Raw genomic sequence first — 18,666 nt, 5'->3', positions numbered from 1 at the left:
TCCCTCAGCCCCTCAGTCCCTCAGTCCCTCAGTCCATCAGTCCCTCAGTCCATCAGTCCCTCAGTCCATCAGTCCGTCAGTCCCTCAGTCCATCAGTCCATCAGTCCATCTGTCTGTCAGTCCATCAGTCCCTCAGTCCATCAGCCCCTCAGTCCATCTGTCTGTCAGTCCATCAGTCCCTCAGTCCATCAGTCCCTCAGTCCATCAGCCCCTCAGTCCCTCAGCCCGTCCAGCCGGGAGGAGCCGGGAAGGAGCCCCCCCACCCTCCCCATCCCCGCTCAGGTGCAGCCGCAGGACTCCACGATCATGTCGGGGATGTCGGTCTTGACGATGTTGCTGTCGCGGTCGTAGTAGAGCAGCGAGAGCGGCCGGCGCTGGGTGGGCACGCAGCACGAGTCCACGGCCGCCGCCGCGCTCGCCGCCTTGATGCGGCTGAGGACGGCGGTGTGGAAGGAGGCGGCCAGGCCGGGGATGCCGGCCATGTGCAGCGGGCACAGCCCCGAGCAGTAATTCATGTGGTACCTGAGGCAGAGGAGAAATTTTCCAGGCTAGAAATCCGTTTTGATTTAAGCCAAATGTAGATTTTTTTTTTTTTGAGTTGAGTCTGTGGTTAGAAAATATAGGTATTTAGCGGTGGGAATCCAAAAAATCAGAGGGTTTTGGGAAAGCTGCAAAAGGCAGGCCTCAGATACAGCAGAACTGTGAGCAGAGCTAAGCAGCAGCCATGAGTTAGGACAGCAGAAAAATTATTTAAACTGTAGGGAAAGCAAAGGCAGATAGAACAATGGCCTGTGTATTAATGCTTGTCTGAATAGCTCTCTGAGCTGCAGAAAGTTTATCTAGCAAGATATTAGGAAAGTTAAAGCTTAATAATGGAGCTCTGTGCGTTGTGTTTTAGGGCTTACAAGCAGGTATTGTATTCAAAATAAGCAAGCATTGTTTAACCAAAGGTACCTGTGCTTATGGTGATTGGATAGAACTACTGTCAATGTGCTTTTGCTTTGTGTGATTGGTCAAAAAGCTCATAAAGTGAGTTGTAACATGAAGTTTTTAGTCTGCTGCCTGAGATGTGAGCTGCTGGCATCGTCTCATTGTCATAACCATGTAATGAGACTGATGCTGGAAAATCAAACAGCTCAAGGCAGTTCCTCAGCAGCCCCATCCTGTTTGTGATTTGTACACAGACCCCAAGCTGGCAATATTTAGCCTGACTGCAAAAGCCTCAGAGAAACTGCTTCAGTGAAAGACAGAGATAAGGGGGGGAGACAGAGGGTGATAACGAGAGACAGAGAGAGTGCTGTGAGAGCAGGTCAGCCTCTGTGACCGCGTTCACAGGGGTCTGAGGATGAGGAAGAGACGAGGATCTGACTCCGTGTTTCAGAAGGCTTGATTTATTATTTTATAATATATATTATATTAAAACTATACTAAAGGAATAGAAGAAAGGATTTCATCAGAAGTCTGGCTAAGAATAGAAAAAGAATGGAATGATAACAAAAGCTTGTGGCTCGGACAGAGAGTCTGAGACAGCTGGACTGTGATTGACCATTAATTAGAAACAACCACATGAGACCAATCCCAGATGCACCTGTTGCATTCCACAGCAGCAGATAACCATTGGTTGCATTTTGTTCCTGAAGCCTCTCAGCTTCTCAGGAGAAAAAAATCCTAAGGAAAGGATTTTTCATAAAACGTGTGTGTTTCAGAAAGGCAGATTGATTATTTTATGATATATGTATTATATTAAAACTATACTAAAAGAATAGAAGGAAGGATTTCATCAGAAGGCCAGCAAGGAAAGGAAAAAATGGAATGATAATAAAATCTTGTGACAGACCAGAGAGTCTGAGCCAGCTGGGCTGTGATTGGCCATTAATTAGAAACAACCACATGAGACCAATCCCAGATGCACCTGTTGCATTCTACAGCAGCAGATAACCATTGTTTGCATTTTGTTCCTGAGGCCTCTCGGCTTCTCAGGAAGGATTTCTCATAAAAGATGTCTGTGACAAACCTGACCTAAGAATTCTTTCTGATAAAGAAGAACTAGCAGCAAATGTCACGGGAAATTTGTAAAAATGAAGATGCATGAACCTATTGTGGAATTGTAGGCATATGTATTTGAGAAAGGGATAAAAAGGGACCTGAAGTCCCCAGAGGTACGCATGGCATTGTAAGGGAGCGATTCCCACATGTGTCCAGCGCTGTAATAAATGTACCGTAAACTTTATTGTAAAGTACAATAAAGTTGTACTTTACAACTTCCACAAAAAACTTGTGGAGTTTTGTTTATCTCCACAAAACACAGGTACCAGCACCGTGGTGCCCATCTTGTCCCTTCCACAACCTGCTGTGAAATTGTACGCAAATGTATTTGAGAAAGGGATAAAAAGGGACCTGAAGCCCGAGAGGTACACGTGGCATTTTAAAAGAACGATTCCCACACGTGTCCAGCGCTGTAATAAACGCACCGTAAACTTTATTGTAAAGTACAATTAAGTTGTACTTTACAACTTCCACAAAAAACGTTGTGGAGTTTTGTTTATCTCCACAAAACTTCACAAAAGTTGTGGAGCTTTGTTTATCTCCACAAAACACAGGTACCAGCACCATGGTGCCCATCTTGTCCCTTTCACAACCTATTGTGAAACTCTATGCATATATATTTGAGAAGGAGATAAAAAGGGACCTGAAGCCCCCAGAGGTACACGTGGCATTTTAAAAGAACGATTCCCACATGCGTCCAGCGCTGTAATAAACTTTAAGTACCGTGAACTTTATTGTAAAGTACAATTAAGTTGTACTTTACAACTTCCACAAAAAACGTTGTGGAGTTTTGTTTATCTCCGCAAAACTTCACAAAAGTTGTGGAGTTTTGTTTATTCTCCTCAAAACGTACCCCTCGGGCTGGATGATCCAATCCTCCCAACCGATCTCCTTGAAATCCACGAAGAACTCCCGGCGGCAGCACATCCGCGAATCGGCCCCGCAATCGACGCCGCGCCGCCGCACGCGGTGGGGAGCCCTGGAATGAGCTTTGGCCACCACGAAGGGCTGGTGGGAATGGCCCTGGTAGGATGGGAGAGGGGATGCCCAATGCTCTGGCAGCTCCAGGTGCACCGTGAGCCGTGGGGTGTCCTGGGTGAAGAGGCTCTGCACGGCCGCTGCCACGTCCAGCGTGGTCCAGCCGGGTCCCTGCACCTCCAGCCGGGCCTCGCTGGTCACCGTCAGGTTTGGTCCTGCTGGGTCTGGCTGGAGGAGCCTGACGGTGACAGGGTGGGGCCCAGGGGACGTCCAGAACAGGTACAGGGTGGCCTGCTGGACCTCAGCGCTCCTGGCCACCTCCGGGGAGAAGCGGAAATGGAGGCGGACGCTGCGGGAAGTGGAGGAACCTGGGCAGAAGCGAGAGGAGGATCAGGAGTGAAGCGAAATCCTGTCCCAGCCCTGCTGTGGTGTTGGGAGGGTCCCCAGGATGGGATGAGAGATGAGAATGGACTCCCAGTTCTCAGAAGGCTGATTTATTATTTTATTATATGATATGATTATGATATGATATGATGTGATATGATATTATATGATACAATATGATGTTATATTATATTATATGAAAATGCTACACTGAAACTCGACTAAAGAAAGAGAAAGGAGACATCAGAAAGCTTAACAAGAATGATGATGGAAGCTCGTGACAGGGGGAGTGATCCTGTCCCAGCCCTGTTGTGCTGGGGTTGTGAGGGTCCCCGGGACGAGGTGGGAGATGAGAATTGACTCCAAGTTCTCAGAAGGCTGATTTATTACTTTATGATATGACTATGATATTATAATATTATATTAATTATATTAATTATATTAATTATATTATATTATATTATATTATATTATATTATATTATATTATATTATATTATATTATATTATATTATATTATATTATATTATATTATATTATATTATATTATATTATTGTCATATCATATTATATGAAAATTATATACTAAAACAATACTAAAAAAGAGAAAAGAAAGGCTGATATGATATACTATACTGAAATGATACACTAAAACTATACTAAAGAAAGAGAAAGGAAACATCAGAAGCCAGACAAGAATCTTAATAAAAACTGGTGACAGACTCAGAGAGTCTGACACAGCTGGGCTGTGATTGGCCATTAATTAAAAACAACCACTTATATTTCATTTCTGAGGCCTCTCAGCTTCTCAGGAGGACAATCCTGGCAAAGGGATTTTTCAGGAAACACCTCTGTGACAGTGCAGGATGCTCTGTGGGATGGGGTGGTGAGCTTGGGTCTCTCCAAGGAAAGATGTCTGTGTAGAAATCGAATATTTTTTTCCCAGTGGTGATATTTTTATTTTTTTCTTTCAGGAGCCCTGAGTGTGTTTTGGGGAGTTTTCCCCTGCCAGAAGCAGCAGATTCTGGGGTGAAATGAGGCACCCCCTGCTCTGGGTGGGATGTGCAGGCACAGTGAGCTGCGCAGCTCCATCCACACGCTGTGAACCGACAGAAAACCGAGGCTAAAAATCCCATTTTAGGAAAACGTGGCCGTGTGACCCCTTCACCTCCAGCACAAGCGGGGAGGGTTCAGCCCAAGCGGGCGACAGGCGACGCCACAGAGCAGCACAGCTGCCACCCTCGCATCTGGGCAGCTTCGGGAGCTGGCACCGCCTCCAGCAGCAGCGTCCCCGCATCCACCCCGGCTCTGCCCTGCGCCTCCCCGCCCTCCTGCCTCGGACGGGTTTGGAGAAAAATCCTTTCCTTAGGATCCTTCCTCCTGAGAAGCTGAGAGGCCTCAGAAATGAAATGTAAATAATAATTATCTGCTGCTATGGAATGCAACAGGTGCATCTGGGATTGGCTCATGTGGTTGTTTTTAATTAACGGCCAATCACAGTCTGGCTGTCTCGGACTCTCTGGTCAGTCACAAGATTTTATTATCATTCCATTTTTTCCTTTCCTTGCTGGCCTTCTGATGAAATCCTTTCTTCTATTCTTTTAGTATAGTTTTAAAAGATAATTTTCTTTTAATATAATATATATACTAAAATATATATAAAATATATATTAATATATATTATATATATAATTATATATATTTTAAAAGTTATAATTTATATATAAATATAAATAAAAATATAAATATATTTTAAATATAAATATATATATAATTTATAAATATAAATATAATTAACCTATAAATATAAATATAAATATAAATATAAATATAAATATAAATATAAATATAAATATAATAAACCTATAAATATAATATAAATATAAATATAAATTTAATGTAATAGAAATAATATAGAAATCAGCCTTCTGAAACATGGAGTTAAGATCCTCCTCATCTCTTCCCTCGTCCTGGGACCTCTGTGAACCCTCCCCCCGGTGCCGGTGCCCCCCACCCGCCGGACGCGGATCCGCCCTCACCTGACTCAGCAAAACTCAGCAGCTCGAACTCCTGCAGCCCCGTCCCGAGCATCCCGGGGGTGGCAGCCGCGTCCCGGAGCATCCCGGCGGCGTCCCGGAGCATCCCGGGGGTGGCGAATCCATCCCGGAGCATCCCGGGGGCGGCATCTCCATCCCGGATCATCCCGGGGGTGTCAGCTCCATCCCGGAGCATCCCGGGGGTGTCAGCTCCATCCCGGATCATCCCGGGGGTCTCAGCTCCATCCCGGATCATCCCGGGGGTGTCGGCTCCATCCCGGAGCATCCCGGGGGTGTCGGCTCCATCCCGGAGCATCCCGGGGGTGTCAGCTCCATCCCGGATCATGCCGGCGGTGGCAGCCCCGTCCCGCAGCACCGTGCGGAGCGCGGTGAGCAGCGAGCCCCGGGACGGCGGCCGCGGCACGCCGGGTCTGCCCGGTAAGCGGAGCTTGGCCAGGATGCTCTGCTTGGCCAGAGCCAGGAGCGCGTCCCGCTGAGCCCCGGGGGCCAGCGAGGCCACCCCGCAGACCGGGCACCGCCCGCCCTTGGCAGCCGCCATCCGTGGGAGGCTCAGGAGAAGGAGAACCACGGGCAGCGGCATCTCCGGTGGCGGGAGGTGACAACGGGACGGACCCCGAGCAGCGTCCGAGCAGCAGAACGGGAGCAGGGGGGTGGAACTGGAGTGAGCCGGGAGCACCGGGCTCGTTCTCCTGACGTGGCCACAAATATTGGCTGATCCCGGGTGAGATAAACGCCCCCGAGCTCCGCCGGAGCCGCCCGGGCAGAGCGGAGCGGCCGCTCCGGTTAAGGTGGAGCGGGGCCGATGGGGCTGGTGCAGCTCGGGGGGGACATCGAGGCCACCCCGGTGTCACCCCGGTGTCACCCCGGTGTCACCTCGGTGTCGCCTCGGTGCCATCCCGGTGCACGGGCAGAGACGCGGTGAGGACTCCCGGGGACACCGGGGGGATCCCGGGGTGTCTGGAGGGCATCCCCGAGGGTGGGGGGATCTCTGGAGGTCGGGGATCCTCAGAGAAGGGGGATTTTGGGGGGTCGAGGGGTCTTTGGAGATATCTGAAAACGGGAGATTCCGACCAATGGGGATTTTGGGGGGTCGAGGGGTGGTTGGAGGTGGAGATGGGAGATCCCGACCAATGGGGGTCCCCGAGGGTGAGGGGAGGTCGGGGATCCTCTGAGAAGGGGATTTTGGGGGGTCGAGGGGTGGTTGGAGGTGGAAATATCTGGAGATAGGAAATCCTGACCAATGGGGGACCCCCGAGGGCGGGGGCATCTCTGGGGATCTCTGGAGATGCTCAGAGAAGGGGATTTTGGGGGAGTCGAGGGCTCTTTGGAGGTGGAGATGGGAAATCCCGACCAATGGGGGATCCCTGAGGGTAGGGGGATCTCTGGAGGTCGGGGAAGGGGGATTTTGGGGGGTCGAGGAGTGGTTGGAGGTGGAGAAATCTGAAAATTGGAGATCCTGACTAATGGGGGAGACTCAGAGAAAGGGAATTCCAGGTGGGAGGGGGTTCTCTGGGGGATGAGGGATCCATGGGGGGAATGAGGGATCCTTTGGGAGGGGTGTCCATGGATGTGGGGTGCCCGGGGATGGAGAATCCCTGGGGAATTTGGGACCTCTGTGGAGATGTGGGACCCCTGGGCAATTTGGGATCCCTGGGGATAGAGGATCCTGGGGGATGTGAGATCCCTGTTGATGTGGGAGTCCCGGGGAAATGTGGAACCCCTGGGGAATTTTGGATTCCTGGGGAATTTGGGATCCCCGGGGACAGAGGATCCGGTGGGATCTGGGATCCTCGGTGATGTGAGATCCCTGGGGAGCTGTGGGATTACGGAGGAATTTGGGATCCTCTGGGGAATTTGGGATCCCTGAGGATGGAGGATCATGGGAACCGTAGAATCTCTGGTGATGTGGGACCCCCGGGGAAATGTGGGATTCCTGCGGAATTTGGGATACTGGGGGACAGAGGATCCTGCAGGATATGGGATCCCTGGTGATGTGGGACCCCCGGGGAGATGTGGGGCCCCTGGAGAATTTGGGATCCCCAGGGATAGAGGATTCTGGAAGCTGCGGGATCCCCGGGAAAATGTGGGACTCCGGGTGAATTTGGGAGCCCAGGTGAATTCGGGATCCCCGAGGAGATTTGGGACCCCAGGTGAATTTGGGACCCCTGGTGAATTCGGGACCTCCGGGGTCGGAGGACCCCGGGCCAAGCGGGACCCCCGAGGGGGCGGAGCCTTACTCCCACCGCACCTGCTGGGCGGAGCCTGTCATAACCCCGCCCACACCACGCCCATTTCTATAAAAGGCGCCCTCGCTCCCTCCGCGCCGCCAGGGGGCGTCCCACGCCCCTCCCGCGTAGCGTCCCTCCGGTTGCCACAGCAACGCGGGCGCAGCGGGCGCAGGATGATGACGCAGCGCGCACGGCGCGTTGACGCAGCGCGCACGCCGCGGGGGAGGGGCCGCCTCCTCTTTCCCTTTTTTTTTTTTCCCGTTTCTTTCCCGTTTTTCCCCGTTCCGGTCACCCTCCCCTCCCCCCCCTCCCCATCCCCATCCCGCCCCACCCCGCAGGGCTGGCCCAGGCCCGGCCCGGCCCGGGGTGGCGGCGGCGGCCCCGCGGCGCAGGGCCCGGCCCGGCGCGGCCCGGTCCCGGTAAGTGCGGCGGGGGCGGGGTGGGGGGAGCGGGGCTGGGGGTAACATGGGGATCGCGGGGCACCGGGCACGGCGGGGACCCAACCGCAGGGTGACCGCTCCTTCCGCCGTGGGGGTGGTTCCCGGCCCGGGGCTGCTCCCGGGGATGGTTCCTGCAGGGGGTTCCCGGCCCGGGGCTGCTCTCGGGGATGGTTCCCGGGGATTGCTCCGGGGATGCTTCCCGGGGCTGTTCCCGGGCATGGTTCCCGGCCCGGGGCTGCCTCTCTCGGGGTCGCTCGCCGCGGGATTCGGCTCCTGCTCCGCCTCTCTCGGGGGTCAGTTTCTGATCTCCTCTCTCGGGGAGCTCTCGGTGCCCGGTTCCCGTCCTGCCCTTCTCGGGGTCCGGCCCCGGTTCCCGCCCTGTCGCTCTGGGGGTCCGGTTCCCGCCCTGCGCCTCTCCAGGTCCGGCTCCCGTCTGGCCCCGGTTCCCGTCCTGCGCCTCTCTGGGTCCCGTTCTTGCCCTGCCCCTCTCGGGGTCCGGTTCTTGCCCTGCCCCTCTCGGGGTCCGGTTCTTGCCCTGCCCCTCTCGGGGTCCGGTTCTTGCCCTGCCCCTCTCGGGGTCCGGTTCTTGCCCTGCCCCTCTCGGGGTCCGGTTCTTGCCCTGCCCCTTTCGGGGTCCGGTTCTTGCTCTGCCCCTTTCGGGGTCCGGTTCCTGTCCCGCCGCTCTCGGGGTCCGGCTCCGTCCCATCTCCGGGTCCGGTTCCTTCTCTGCCTCTCTCGGGGTCCAGCCCCGGTTCCCGCCGTGCCCCTCTCGGTGCCCGCTCTCCGCTGCTCCCGGCGGTGCTCGGAGGCTCTCACGGAGCCGCTGCCCCGGGCCCGTTAGCGGCGCACGTGGAGCCCGAGAGCCGCGGGCACCGGGGGCACGGGTGATGCTCTGGTGTCCTCATGCACAACGTGATTGCTCTGAAAGGCTTTTCCTGGAGGCGATTCCCCTTTTCCTGGAGGTGATTCCCCTTTTCCCGGGGGCGATTCCCCTTTTCCTGGAGACGATTCCCCTTTTCCTGGAGGTGATTCCCCTTTTCCCGGGGGCGATTCCCCTTTTCCTGGAGGTGATTCCCCTTTTCCTGGAGGCGATTCCCCTTTTCCCGTGGGTGATTCCCCTTTTCCTGTGGGTGATTCCCCTTTTCCCGGGGGCGATTCCCCTTTTCCCGGGGGCGATTCCCCTTTTCCCGGGGGCGATTCCCCTTTTCCTGGAGGTGATTCCCCTTTTCCTGGAGGCGATTCCCCTTTTCCCAGAGATGATTCCGCTTTTCCCGTGGGTAATTCCCCTTTTCCTGGAGGCGATTCCCCTTTTCCTGTGGGCGATTCCCCTTTTCCTGGAGGCGATTCCCCTTTTCCTGGAGGCGATTCCCCTTTTCCTGGGAATTATTCCCAATCTGGGATCTCCCAGCAGCTGGGAAGGTGCTGGTTTAGAGTGCCCAGCTGGTTTAGTGCTGATGGGATCCATAAAAATATGATTTTTTTGTTTTGTTTTGTTTTGTTTTTTGGTTTAAATCCTCCCAGGGATTCTGATTTTGTTACCTGCAAAATTTGGGCTGAGCATCAGAGTTGTTTCTGTCCCTTGGCAGGAGTTGATGGTAATTAAGGTGTTAATTAAAGCATCTTTGGGTCTGTGAAATGCGGTGGTAGAAATTTGTGCAGTTCTTTGGGGTCTTTTTCTTTAAATCCCCCTGAGGATTCTGGTTTTGGTACCTGGAATTTGTGCTGAGGGTCAGAGTTGGTTCTCTGTCCCTGGTAGGAGGATTTAAAGGTGAGTTCTTGTTAATTAAAGTGTTAATTAAAGCATCCTTGAGTCTGTGAAATGTTCTGGTAGAAATTTGTGCATTTTTTGGGGTCTTTTTTCGGTTTAAATCCTTTAAATCCCCCTGAGGATTCTGGTTTTGGTACCTGGAGTTTGTGCTGAGGGTCAGAGTTGTTTCTGTCCCCTGGCAGGAGGTGCTGTAGATGAGTTATGGTAATTAAAGTGTTAATTAAAGCATCCTCGGGTCTGTGAAATGTGCTGCTAGAATTTTGTGCAGTTTTTAAAAAATTTTTTTTGGTTTAAATGCTTTAAATCCTCCCAGGGATTCTGATTTTGATACCTGCAAAATTTGGGCTGAGGGTCAGAGTTGTTTCTCTGTCCCTGGTAGGAGGATTTAAAGGTGAGTTATGGTAATTAAAGTGTTAATTAAAGCATCATTAGGTCTGTGAAATGTGCTGCTAGAATTTTGTGCAGTTTTTGGGGTTTTTTCTTTAAATCCTTTAAATCCTCCTGAGGATTCTGGTTTTGGTACCTGGAGTTTGTGCTGAGGGTCAGATTTGTTTCTGTCCCTGGCAGGAGGTGCTGTAGATGAGTTGTGGTAATTAAAGTGTTAATTAAAGCATCTTTGGGTCTGTGAAATGTGGTGGTAGAAATTTGTGCTTCTGAGCTTCTGCTGGAGCTGTGAGAAGAAAACATCACCAAAATCCTTGGTGCTCCTTCCTGAACAATTTAATTTAAATTAATTTAAAACTCCTGCCTTCCACTTGAATTTCCTGGGTCAAATCTGGGCTCCACCTCCCTCCCTCTTAATTTAAATTAATTTAAAATTTTCTGCCTTCCACTTGAATTTCCTGGGTCAATTCTGAGCTCCACCTCCCTCCCTCTTAATTTAAATAAATTTAAAAATTCCTGCCTTCCATTTGAGTTTCCTGGCTCAAATCTGGGCTCCACCTCCCTTCCCCTTAATTTAAATTAATTTAAAATTCCTGCCTTCCTTTTGAGTTTCCTGGCTCAAATCTCAGCTCCGCCTCCCTCCCTCTTAATTTAAATTAATTTAAAAATTTCTACCTTCCATTTGAGTTTCCCAAAAAACAAAAGGTCCAGAGTGGGAATTTTGGGAATTTGTGGAGTGAGGATTTGGGGTTCTGCTGATTGCTGGGGTGGGGAGTGCTGAGTCTCACAGGAATTTTTTAATTTTAAAGAGGAGTTGGAAGGAATTGCAGCTCCCTGGAGGTGTCCAGGGCCAGGCTGGAGCAGGGATGGTGAAATTGGAATTTTAAAATCCTTTCCAACCCAAATTATTGCAGGATTCTCTGATCAGAGGGACTGACCTGGATGGGAAGGAGCTGCTGTTTTCTTTTTTGGGTGAATTTCCAAATGAATTTTAGAGAATTTTCCAATTCTCCAAACCTGTGTAGAAACCTTGAGATAAAAAATGCTGATTTAGAAATGCCATGGAATAAAATATTGTTGAAATAAGAATTAAGAAGAGGGGTTGGAAGGAATTGCAGATCCCTGGAAGTGTCCAGGGCCAGGTTGGAGCAGGGATGGTGAAATTGGAATTTTAAAATCCTTTCCAACCCAAATTATTGCAGAATTCCCTGGTTAGAGGGGCTTGGTGAACTCACCTGGATGGGAAGGAGCTGCTGTTTTCTTTTTTGGTTGAATTTCCAAATGAATTTTAGAGAATTTCTCAAATTCTCCAAACCTGTGTAGAAACCTTGAGATGAAAAATGTTAATTTAGAAGTGCCATGGAATAAAATAATGTTGAAAGAGGAATAAGAAGAGGATTGGAAGGAATTGCAGATCCCTGGAAGTGTCCAGTGTTGGACAGAACTTGGAGCAGGGATGGTGGAACTTTAACCTTTAAAACTTGAATTTTGGAGCTTTAAAGTTTGGAGCTTTAAAATCCCTCCCAACCCAAATTATTGCAGAATTCCCTGATCACAGAGACTGACCTGGATGGGAAGGAGCTGCTGTTTTCTTTTTTTGGGTGAATTTCTGATTGTGGGAAATGAATTTTAGAGAATTCTCCAGTTCTCCAAAGCTGTGTACAAACCTTGAGATAAAAAATGCTGATTTAGAAATGCCATGGAATAAAATAATGTTGAAATAAGAATAAGAAGAGGGTTTGGAAGGAATTGCAGATCCCTGGAATTGTCCAGTGTTGGACAGAACTTGGAGCAGGGATGGTGGAACTTTAAAGTTTTGAACTTCACAATTTTGAGCTTTAAAATCCCTCCCAACCCAAATTATTGCAGGATTCCCTGATCAGAGGGACTGACCTGGATAGGGAATAAATTGAATTTGCTGCTTTTTCTCTTTTTTATTTTGGATGAATTCCTGAGTTAGGAGCAGTGGAGAACACCCAGGGCCAGCCCCTCCTTCCAGCTGTGACACCGGATCCCCCTGGTTCCCCTTGGAGCAGTGCTGCCACTTGTGCTGCTAAATTTAATTTACTGCTATTCCAAACCCTTGATTTTATGGGGGAGAAAGTGCCTAAACCACTGCTCCCAGCCTCGTTATTTAATCTGAATTAAAACCCAGATTAATTGGGATAAATTGATTGGCTTTGAATGATTTGCTGCCACTTGTGCTGCTAAATTTAATTTGCTGCTATTCCAAACCCCTGATTTTATGGGGGAGAAAGTGCCTAAACCACTGCTCCCAGCCTCGTTATTTAATCTGAATTAAAACCCAGATTAATTGGGATAAATTGATTGGCTTTGAATGATTTGCTGCCACTTGTGTTGCTAAATTTAATTTGCTGCTATTCCAAAACCCTGATTTTAGAGGGGGGGAAGTGCCTAAATCACCCCTTGGAGGTGCCTAAACCACTGTTACCAGCCTCGTTATTTAATCTGAATTAAAACCCAGATTAATTGGGATAAATTGATTGGGTTTGAATTATTTGCTGCTATTCCAAACCCCTGATTTTATGGGAGAGAAAGTGCCTAAATCACCCCTTGGAGGTGCCTAAACCACTGCTCCCAGCCTCGTTATTTAATCTGCATTAAAGCCCAGATTAATTGGGATAAATTGATTGGGTTTGAATTATTTGCTGCTATTCCAAACCCCTGATTTTAGAGGGGGGGAAGTGCCTAAATCACCCCTTGGAGGTGCCTAAACCACTGTTACCAGCCTCGTTATCCCATTTAATATAAATTAAACCAGATTAATTGGAATAAATTGATTGGGTTTGAATTATTTGCTGCCATTTATGTTGCTAAATTTAATTTACTGCTATTCCAAAACCCTGATTTTAGAGGGGGGAAAGTACCTAAATCACCCCTTGGAGGTGCCTAAACCACTGTTCCCAGCCTCATTATCTCATTTAATATAAATTAAACCAGATTAATTGGGATAAATTGATTGGCTTTGAATTATTTGCTGCCACTTGTGCTGCTAAATTTAATTTGCTGCTATTCCAAACCCCTGATTTTATGGGGGAGAAAGTGCCTAAACCACTGCTCCCAGCCTCGTTATTTAATCTGAATTAAAACCCAGATTAATTGGAATAAATTGATTGGGTTTGAATGATTTGCTGCTATTCCAAAACCCTGATTTTAGAGGGGGGGAAGTGCCTAAATCACCCCTTGGCGGTGCCTAAACCACTGTTACCAGCCTCGTTATCCCATTTAATATAAATTAAACCAGATTAATTGGGATAAATTGATTGGGTTTGAATTATTTGCTGCCACTTGTGCTGCTAAATTTAATTTACCTCTATTCCAAACCTCTGATTTTATGGGGGAGAAAGTGCCCAAATCACCCCTTGGAGGTGCCTAAACCACTGTTCCCAGCCTCGTTATCCCATTTAATATAAATTAAACATTAAACCAGGTTAATTGGAATAAATTGATTGGGTTTGAATTGTTTGCAAGGAGGAGGTGGCTGCCCCAGGGGCACCACAGAGGGATCAGTGGCCAAACTTTCCGAGCAGATTTAGGAGCTCTCCTCCCACCTCAGTCACTCACTGAGTTATTCCCAAATAATTTGGAGCAGGGAACACAGCTTGGCACCTTGAAGACTTTTTAAAAGTCATTTTTTGGGGTTTTTTTTGGCTAAATAGAAACTGAATCAACCGATCTTGCCAATATTTAGGGCTGCTGATGCTTCCCCTGCGTTCCTGTGCCAAGATTGCTTTTCTTTGCCTTAAACTCTTCCCAAATATCCATTTCTGGCTGCATCCAAAGGCTCCAGCAGAGCTTGAAATCCAAATTCCAATGTTTTAAACCTGTTGGGATGACCCTGAGCCTCTCACCGTGGCTGCAGGGGAATATCCCAAGGGAATAAAAGTGGGAAATGTTGCTGGCAGCTCTGGAAGGAAACAAAAGTGTGGGACAAGGTGGATTCAGCTCCTACTTTGGTCTGAATATTTTTATTTTTTTTTGTTTTAAAGGATGGATTTTGGATTTTTTTTTTTTTTGGATGGTGTTTGGTAAAAAACTTAAAAAGGTCAGAGAGCTCCAGGTGCCTGGAGTGGGTCTGGAGGAGGAGAGAGGAGGCTGGGAAGGGCTGGAGCAGCAGGAAAAGGGTCTGGAGAATTCTGAGGGAGCTGTGGGGGCTCAGGGTGGGGAAAAGGGGGGGAAAAAGAAGGGGAAGGGGAAGAAAAAGGGGAAGGAAAAAGGGGAAGGAAAAGGAAAAAGGGGAAGGGGAAAAAGAAGGAGAAGAAGAAGGGGAAGGAAAAAAGGGAAAGAGGAACGGGCAGGAAAAAGGGAAAGGGGATGAGGAAGGAAAGGGAAAAAGAAGAAGGGGAAGAGGAAAGGGAATGGGGAGGGAGAAGAGAAGGGGAAAGGAGAAGGGAAAGGGAAGAGGAAGGGGAAAGGAAATGGGGAAGGGGAGAGAGAAAGGGAAGAAGAAGGAGAAGGGAAAGAAGAAAAGGAGGAAGAAGGGGAAGGGAAATAGGAAGGGGAAGAAGAAGGGGAAAGAAAAAGGGGAAGGGGAAGAGGAAGGAAAAGGAAAAAAAGAAGAGGAAGGGGGAAAAGAAGGGGAAGAAGGTGAAGAGAAGGGGGAAGGGAAAGGAAAAAGGGGAAGGGGAAGAAGAAGGTGAAGGAGAAGAAAAAAGGGAAGGGGAAGGAAAAGGAAAGAAGGGAAAGGGAGGGGCAGGAAAAAGGGAAAGGGGATGAGGAAGGAAAAGGAAAAAGAAGAAGGGGAAGAGGAATGGGGAAGGAGAAGGGAAAGGGAAGAGGAAGGAGAAGGGAAAGAAGGAAGAAGACAGGGAGGAAGAAGGGGAAGAGGAATGGGGAAGGAGAAGGGAAAGGGAAGAGGAAGGAGAAGGGAAAGAAGGAAGAAGACAGGGAGGAAGAAGGGGAAGAAGAAGGGGAAAGAAAAAGGGGAAGGAAAAGGAAAAAGAAGAAGAGGAAGGGAGAAAAGAAGGGGGAGAAGTGGAAGAGAAGGGAAAGGAAATGGGGAAGAGGAAAGAGAAAGGGAAGAAGAAGGAGAAGGGAAAGAAGAAAAGGAAGAAGAAAGGGAGGAAGAAAGGGAAGGGAAATAGGAAGGGGAAGAAGAAGGGGAAAGAAAAAGGGGAAGGGGAAGAGGAAGGAAAAGGAAGAAGAGGAAGGGAGAAAAGAAGGGGAAGAAGGTGAAGAGAAGGGGAAAGGGGAAGGGAAAGGAAAAAGGGGAAGGGGAAGAAGAAGAAAGGAAAGGGAAGAAGAAGGGAGGGGAAGGGGAAGAAGAAGTGGAAGGGAATGGGGAAGGGGAGAGGAGAAGAAGTGGAAGAGAAGGGGAAAGGGGAAGGAAAAAGGGAAAGGAGAAGAGGAAGGAACAGGAAGAAGAGAAAGGGGAAGAAGAAGAGGCAGAGGAAGGGGAAGAAGGAGAAAGGAAAGGAAAAACAAAGGGGAAAGGGAATGGGGAAGGGGAAAAAGAAAGGGGAAGAGGAAGGGGAAAAGGAGTGGGAAGAAGAAGAAGAAGATGAAGAAGGGGCTCCATCCCTGCCCCACCCACAGCCCCCCAGCCATGATGAAGATGAAGAAGGGGCTCCACCCCTGCCCATCCATGGCCCCCCAGCCATGATGAAGATGAAGAAGGGGCTCCACCCCTGCCCCAGCCATGATGAAGATGAAGAAGGGGCTCCATCCCTGCCCCACCCACAGCCCCCCAGCCATGATGAAGATGAAGAAGGGGCTCCATCCCTGCCCCAGCCATGATGAAGATGAAGAAGGGGCTCCATCCCTGCCCCATCCGTGGCCCCCCAGCCATGATGAAGATGAAGAAGGGGCTCCATCCCTGCCCCAGCCATGATGAAGATGAAGAAGGGGCTCCACCCCTGCCCCACCCACAGCCCCTCAGCCATGATGAAGATGAAGAAGGGGCTCCATCCCTGCCCATCCGTGGCCCCCCAGCCATGATGAAGATGAAGAAGGGGCTCCATCCCTGCCCACCCACGGCCCCCCAGCCATGATGAAGATGAAGAAGGGGCTCCATCCCTGCCCACCCACAGCCCCCCAGCCATGATGAAGATGAAGAAGGGGCTCCATCCCTGCCCACCCACGGCCCCCCAGCCATGATGAAGATGAAGAAGGGGCTCCATCCCTGCCCACCCACGGCCCCCCAGCCATGATGAAGATGAAGAAGGGGCTCCATCCCTGCCCACCCACAGCCCCCCAGCCATGATGAAGATGAAGAAGGGGCTCCACCCCTGCCCACCCACGGCCCCCCAGCCACGGGCAGTCCCTGGGGCCCTCGGGGCCGTGGATCCGGGAGCTCCAGGTCCATCCCCAGGAGCAGCCGGGGCTGCGGGTGCTGCGGGCTGAGTCACCGCTGCTCCTCCTTCCTCCCGAGAAATTCACAATTTCGGCTTTGGCCGAGTGTGGGCAGGCCCAGCCCACTCGGCACAGCAGCTCCCTGGAAGTTGTTGGTTTTTTAATGAAGTTTTTCAATTTTTATTTTTTTTTTTCTTTGAGGAATTAATTTCTCCCGAGATGAGTTTAGACACAAAATTCACTTTGTTCGGGAAGGTGTCATCCCCGAATTGACCTTTCTTAGGGAGGCTTCAGGCAGGAAATTCCATGGGGAAATGGGATTTTGTGCTTCCCGCTCCCCTGTGTTCAAAGGACCAGGAGCTTTGAGCCCAATCCTGTTGGGATTTGACCCAAAAATGGCAAAAATTTGGGGCTTTTTCTCCCCCAGGTTGGCTTCAGACAGGGAATGGAATTGGTGGCAGCATTTGTTCTCCTTGGCACTGCCTGGATGGACCTGAACCCTTCACAAACCTTCCCAGAACAGGGAAAAATCCCAAATTCCCACTGGGACGTGACTGGGAGAGAGCAACTCCCTTTTAGCAGGGAATTGTGGGATCCCAGGATTCCAAAAATTCCAATTTTGGCTTGGGAGGAACCTTAAAGCTCATCTCAGTAGTGGCAATTTCCCCTCTCACAAGTCCTTGGGAAACCAGGATTTATTTTCGGGTTTGTTGCGAAAACTCAAAAATATTTATGGAAAACCTCTAAATCTAGAGTGATTAGGTTATTAATTACCTGCATGGAATATAATGTTATTTTTCCTTATAAAAACTCACTCTCTATTTTCTTATTAATGGCAATTTCCCCTCTCACAAGTCCTTGGCAAACCAGGATTTATTTTCATGTTTTTTGGGAAAACTCAACAATAATTGTGGAAAACCTCTAAGTCTGGAGTTATTATGTTTTTAATTATCTGCACGTGATAAAATTTTATTTTTCTTTATAAAAACTCACTCTGTATTTTCTTATTAGTGGCAATTTCCCATCTCAGGGAAACCAGGATTTATTTTCGTGTTTTTTGGGAAAACTCAACAATAATTGTGGAAAACCTCTAAGTCTGGAGTTAGTAGGTTTGTAATTTTATTTTTCATTATAAAAACTCACTCTATTTTCTTATTGGCAATTTCCCCTCTCACAAGTCCTTGGCAAACCAGGATTTATTTTCGTGTTTTTTGGGAAAACTCAACAATAATTGTGGAAAACCTCTAAGTCTGGAGTTAGTAGGTTTTTAATTTTATTTTTCTTTATAAAAACTCACTCTGTATTTTCTCATTAATGGCAATTTCCCCTCTCACAAGTCTCTGGGAAGCCAGAATTGCTGCTCACGAGGAAGCAGAGAAAAATCTGTGTTTTTCTGGAGCTATTTTTGATGCTGAGAGAGGAGGGGAGAGCTCAACCATCTGCCAAAACATTCCTGCAAAACCTGGAAATTCCATTTTTTCCTTCAGTGGCAAACTGGGATAAAGGGGCTGTACCTCTGCCTGCGGCTAATTAATAATTAATTACTAATAATTAAGGGAGTGGTTGGTACAGGTGGAAGGATCTTCCCACATCTTTGCTGTGTTCTGATTCCCACCAGGAAAATGCAGGTGGCACCTCCAGTGTTGGATATTTTAGGGGAGCACAAACTTGGGTTGCTTTGGGGTTTTTTTAGGATGCAGGAAATGTGATGGAATCCTGAACAGTTTTCTGCTTCTGGCCTGATTGGGAGTGGTGTTTGTGGGATGATCTTTGAATGGTTTTCATGGCTATATTGTATATTTAGATGTAGTCTATATATTTATATTGTTGTCATATTTTAATTTTATATTTTAATCTTTATTTTTATATACATTTAATATATTATATTTATATAATTTTTATATTTTAAGTTAAAATTTTATATTTTATATATTTATAAAATAGATAAATATTTTATATTTTATACTAGATACTATTTTTATATTTTAATTTTTACATTTGTATATTTTATGAATATTTATATATGAAATATATTTTATATTTATACTATTTTAGGTAGTATAGATACTA

At 48.5% G+C, this 18,666-nt stretch overlaps 2 protein-coding genes across 2 annotated transcripts in view; one reads left to right on the top strand and one right to left on the bottom strand.

Annotated features, from left to right (window-relative positions):
- Positions 1-278: 278 nt before the first annotated feature.
- On the bottom strand, positions 279-8,838 carry LOC136567815 (uncharacterized). The gene is given in 7 exon segments (XM_066567566.1): positions 279-522; positions 2,900-3,392; positions 5,447-5,533; positions 5,783-6,047; positions 6,049-6,283; positions 6,338-6,514; positions 8,024-8,838. Coding segments are annotated over 7 exon segments (2,316 nt in total).
- Positions 8,067-18,666, top strand: part of R3HDM2 (R3H domain containing 2) — a 64,647-nt gene continuing 54,047 nt past the window's right edge. Inside the window, exon 1 of the mRNA XM_066567770.1 lies at positions 8,067-8,111. The gene's annotated coding sequence lies outside the window, so the exon portion shown is untranslated. The remainder of the gene's footprint in view (positions 8,112-18,666) is intronic.

This window comes from Molothrus aeneus, chromosome 30, assembly GCF_037042795.1.
Source record: "Molothrus aeneus isolate 106 chromosome 30, BPBGC_Maene_1.0, whole genome shotgun sequence".
NCBI lineage: Eukaryota > Metazoa > Chordata > Aves > Passeriformes > Icteridae > Molothrus > Molothrus aeneus.
Note: the sequence above shows the minus strand (reverse complement) of the source record. Positions and strands in the feature narration are given on the sequence as shown.